General features: G+C 46.7%; 1 protein-coding gene across 1 annotated transcript in view; it reads right to left on the bottom strand.

Moving 5' to 3' along the window:
* The window catches only part of shtn1 (shootin 1), a 63,309-nt gene that overhangs the window by 31,080 nt on the left and 27,229 nt on the right, over positions 1-5,000 (bottom strand). The window contains exons 6-7 of the mRNA XM_076286315.1: positions 3,007-3,104; positions 897-978 (exon numbers count right to left, since the gene is read on the bottom strand). Coding sequence (XP_076142430.1) covers positions 897-978; positions 3,007-3,104 — 180 coding nt within the window. The remainder of the gene's footprint in view (positions 1-896; positions 979-3,006; positions 3,105-5,000) is intronic.

The following is a 5,000-nucleotide window of genomic DNA, read 5'->3' as shown; positions in this document are numbered from 1 at the left end:
CAGGTGAGCATCTAATAGAGCTAGCCTACAGGTGACAGGTGAGCATCTCATAGAGCTAGCATATACTGTACTGTAGGTGACAGGTGAGCATCTCATAGAGCTACAGGTGGTTTTGAGACGTGGAGAAATGGGATGTTAGACGTGAGAGGAGTGTATTCACATCATGCTGTTCTTTAACCTGGAGCCCGTGCGTTACGGAGACACTCCATCACCTGACAGGCCGTCCTTCACACACGCTGACTTCCTGAACCCAACGCTATTGAGCTTTACAGGTGACATGGTGCGGTCAACTACTCCCTGCTATACATGAGAGGAAGGGAGTGAGAGAGGGAGAGAGATGGAAAGAGAGCGAGAGAAGGAGAGGTGGATAGAGAGCGAGAGAGGGAGAGAGAGAGGCCCAGATGAATAGGGAAGTGGACAGAGGTGAGTCGTAATGAGCAGGTGCACTGTTCTCATGAAATGGGCCTGTTGCTACTGCAGTGGATCTCCGCTCCTCTGCCGCCAAGCAGACTCCACACACACGTACACACACACGTACACACACACACACACACACACACACACACACACACACACACACACACACACACACACACACACACACACACACACACACACACACACACACACACGTACACACACACACATACAAGAACATGACTGAAATGATTCCATTTTCTCTGAGTAAAGAGAGAGAGCAAAATATATAGCAGAAGAAAGAGAGGGTGAAAACGAGAGAGAGAGAGAGAGAGAGAGAGAGAGAGAGAGAGAGAGGAGGGTGTGTGTGTGCGTGTGTGTGTGTGTGTGTGTGTGTGTGTGTGTGTGTGTGTGTGTGTGTGTGTGTGTGTGTGTGTAATGGGGAGGACAGAAAATAGGCTTGGGTTCTGGGCTCTCACCTCGATCATATTTCCCCAAGAGCTGCTTTTGTTGGGCTGTTTTGGCAATCAGAAGTGAATTCTGCTGCTTTTCTGTCACAAGCTGAAGGGGGAGAGTGATGGAAAGAGGGAAAATAAAAGAGAGAGAGAGAGAGAGAGAGAGAGAGACAGATGGGGAGAGAGAGAGAGATGGGAGAAAGAGAGAGATTGAGAGAGAGAGAGAGATGGGAGAAAGAGAGAGGGAGAGAGAGAGATGGGGAGAGAGAGATTGGAGAAAGATAGAGATGGAGAGAGAGAGAGATTGAGAGAGAGAGAGAGAGAGAGAGAGATGGGAGAAAGAGAGAGATGGAGAGAGAGAGAGATGGGAGAAAGAGAGAGATTGAGAGAGAGAGAGAGAGAGAGAGAGATGGGAGAAAGAGAGAGATGGAGAGAGAGAGAGATGGGGAGAGAGAGAGAGAGAGATGGGAGAAAGAGAGATGGAGAAAGAGAGATGGAGAGAGAGAGATGGAGAGAGAGAGATGGAGAGAGAGAGATGGGGAGAGAGAGAAAGAGAGAGAAGGAGGGAGGCAGAAATGGTCCTCAGAGAGACATGTCACACAGGAGACAGCCCACTGTGTGTCTGAGCAGGCCTGTGGTTCTGCAGTGGTTCTGGCCTCTACAGCTGAGCAGGCCCGTGGTTCTGCAGTGGTTCTGCCCTCTACAGCTGAGCAGGCCTGTGGTTCTGCAGTGGTTCTGCCCTCTACAGCTGAGCAGGGCTGTGGTTCTGCAGTGGTTCTGCCTCCTCTCACCTCCTCCTCTGATCTCCTCTCACCTCCTCTCACCTCCTCCACTCTGATCTCCTCCCACCTCCTCTCACCTCCTCCACTCTGATCTCCTCTCCTCCACTCTAATCTCCTCTCACCTCCTCCACTCTGATCTCCTCTCACCTCCTCCACTCTGATCTCCTCTCCTCCACTCTAATCTCCTCTCACCTCCTCCACTCTAATCTCCTCTCACCTCCTCCACTCTAATCTCCTCTGACCTCCTCCATTCTGATCTCCTCTCACCTCCTCCACTCTGATCTCCTCTCACCTCTTCCTCTGATCTCCTCTCACCTCCTCCATTCTGATCTCCTCTCACCTCCTCCACTCTGATCTCCTCTCACTTCCTCCACTCTGATCTCCTCTCACCTCCTCCACTCTGATCTCCTCTCACCTCTTCCTCTCACCTCCTCCTCTGATCTCCTCTCACCTCCTCCACTCTGATCTCCTCTCACCTCCTCCACTCTGATCTCTCCTCCACTACGATCTCCTCTCACCTCCTCTCACCTCCTCCACTCTGATCTCCTCTCACCTCCTCCACTCTGATCTCCTCTCACCTCCTCCACTATGATGTCCTCTCACCTCCTCCTCTGATCTCCTGTCACCTCCTCTCACCTCCTCAACTCTGATCTCCTCTCACCTAGTATAAGTATAAGTATAAGTATAAGTGTATATACTTTTTTGATCCCGTGAGGTAAATTTGGTCTCTGCATTTAACCTAATCGGTGAATTAGTGAAACACAAACAGCACACAGTGAACACACAGTGAGGTGAAGCACACACTAATCCCGGCGCAGTGAGCTGCCTGCTACAACGGCGGTGCCTTGCTCAAGGTCACTTCAGCCGCGGCCCACTGGTCGGGGCTCGAACCGGCAACCCTCCGGTTACAAGTCCAGAGTGCTAACCAGTGGGCCACGGCTGCCCACTCTGATCTCCTCTCACCTCCTCCTCTCACCTCCTCCACTCTGATCTCCTCTCATCTCCTCCTCTCACCTCCTCTCACCTCCTCCTCTGATCTCTCACCTCCTCCTCTGATCTCCTCTCACCTCCTCCTCTGATCTCCTCTCACCTCCTCTCACCTCCTCCTCTGATCTCATCTCACCTCCTCCTCTGATCTCCTCTCACCTCCTCCTCTGATCTCCTCTTACCTCCTCCTCTGATCTCCTCTCACCTCCTCTCACCTCCTCCTCTGATCTCCTCTCACCTCCTCTCACCTCCTCCTCTGATCTCCTCTCACCTCCTCCTCTGATCTCCTCTCACCTCCTCCTCTGATCTCCTCTTACCTCCTCCTCTGATCTCCTCTCACCTCCTCCACTCTGATCTCCTCTCACCTCCTCTAGAGCGCCTGCCAGCTGCTCTTTTGCATCCTCCATTTGGTTTCCCACGACTTTCTTCTCCTCCAGGGCCTGTTCCAGCTTCTCCCGGAGCCCTGAGGACATCACACACACACACACACACACACACGCACATTTACAAATACACACACACAAACCACACATGATGACCAGAATCTGCAAATACACATACACTAAGGCTGCATAGTATATAAATTGCAATATAAACCAACACAATTACCTACTCGCAAAGGCTACAAATAATTGTGCACAGTTCATTTGGTCACATTTATGGCTTTTATATTCATGTCTTCCTCTTTGACTGCCCCTTCTGATTGGTCATTGTCCGTAGTGCATAAGGGATAGTGGTGTCAACAATAATCGGCGATGCATTGCAATGCGGGGCATGCACGATTCAGCATCGATGCGGCAACGTGCCATAATCGATTATGTCACTGTTTATTTTCTGGCCTTGAGTGGACAATAAAGTTGTGAAGTTTCAATTACTTCTGGGGGCATTTCCGGAGCAATGTTGTAATGACATGCGCAGCCTGTAGCTACATGCTAAGCGGCAGCACTAGCTAGCATAACAACAACACTAAAGAATCAAGATGACTGAGGGAGATGACCGCGATAGACGGGTAATTAAAAACGCACCCAAAGCTTGGAAAGCGGACATCTGGGCACATTTCGGATTCTACTAATTTAATGGGAAACTACTCTCACAAAAAACAATGAACAGAAAATAAATTCCTTCAGGGTCTGAACAGCAGATTTTACAAGTCTAAAAAATCATTTTGGTTCTCATTTTCAGAGCACCCAAACACCTTGTGGGAATATACAAAGATTTTTTAAAGATTTTTCTTTATTCTCCATGATCTTTTCTTTTTTTAAACACCAATTTGACTTGTCTTATGCAAATCTTTCTTTTTCACTTTCCACCCTGAACATGGGCAAAATGCACCATTGACATCAATATGTTTTGTATAGAGCTACCACAGGTTACTCTATACAACCACAGGTGGCAGTGTGGTGACTCTATATAAAACATATTGATGTCAATGGGGCATTTTGCCCATGTTCAGGGTGGAAAATAAAAAAGAAAGATTTGCATAAGACAAGTCAATTTGGTGTTTTCAAAAAGAAGGGATCATGGAGAATAAAGAAAAACATATTTAAAAAATCTTTGTATATTCCCACAAGGTGTTTGGGTGCTCTGAAAATGATAACCAAAATGATTTTTCAGACTTGTGAGGTCTGCTGTTCAGACCCTGAAGGGATTTGTTTTCTGTTCATTGCTTTTTGTGAGAGTGTTTCTACTTATCTCAGTAAGGAAAATAAATCAAGAGCCTATGTTGAGTACAAATATGTCTTCTGAAGGCTTAAACAGAGCCCAGACAACCACTCCAATAAAATTTGTATCAACTTTGAGGGACAGCTATGACCATGCAGGATTATCCAGACCAAACGTGACGATTTTGCTACATACTATTCCTATTTATGTACCAGCATGCAAAATTTGAGCCTCCTACATGGTTTAGTTCTTCCGCTGTGGGCTTGTGAACACATAACAAACCATATATCAGAATAAACAGCTGACCTTACCGAACAGAAAGGTGTAAAGCAGTCCCCTGTACAGTTAGCCGTTCCAGAGTAATCCAGTTCTGAATTTGCAGCAAATTTCGACATGCATGGATGTCTCCAAATTTGGGCTTTAAGTTTTACAATGTGTTTAAATTATTCTACATGATTTCATAATGGGCCAAATACAAAATAGATGTTACAAATATCGCCTAGATATCGGTATATCAGAGGACAGCTGACTAAGAGTTTGTGAAAGTGGCCTTAATGATCACAAAATGCTAAGCATGCATCTATGCTATTTGAGTTTCTTAAAACTGAGCTGTGCTTAAATTGTTCAATACATGATTCCATAACAGGCCAAATATAAAATAAATGCTAAATATATCCTAGATATCTAAATATTAGAT

This window comes from Alosa pseudoharengus, unplaced genomic scaffold (genome assembly GCF_046254945.1).
Source record: "Alosa pseudoharengus isolate Yale_2024_CS ecotype anadromous, Long Island Sound unplaced genomic scaffold, YU_APseudo_1.1 YU_APseudo_1.1_scf_15, whole genome shotgun sequence".
NCBI classification, from domain to species: domain Eukaryota; kingdom Metazoa; phylum Chordata; class Actinopteri; order Clupeiformes; family Clupeidae; genus Alosa; species Alosa pseudoharengus.
Note: the sequence above shows the minus strand (reverse complement) of the source record. Positions and strands in the feature narration are given on the sequence as shown.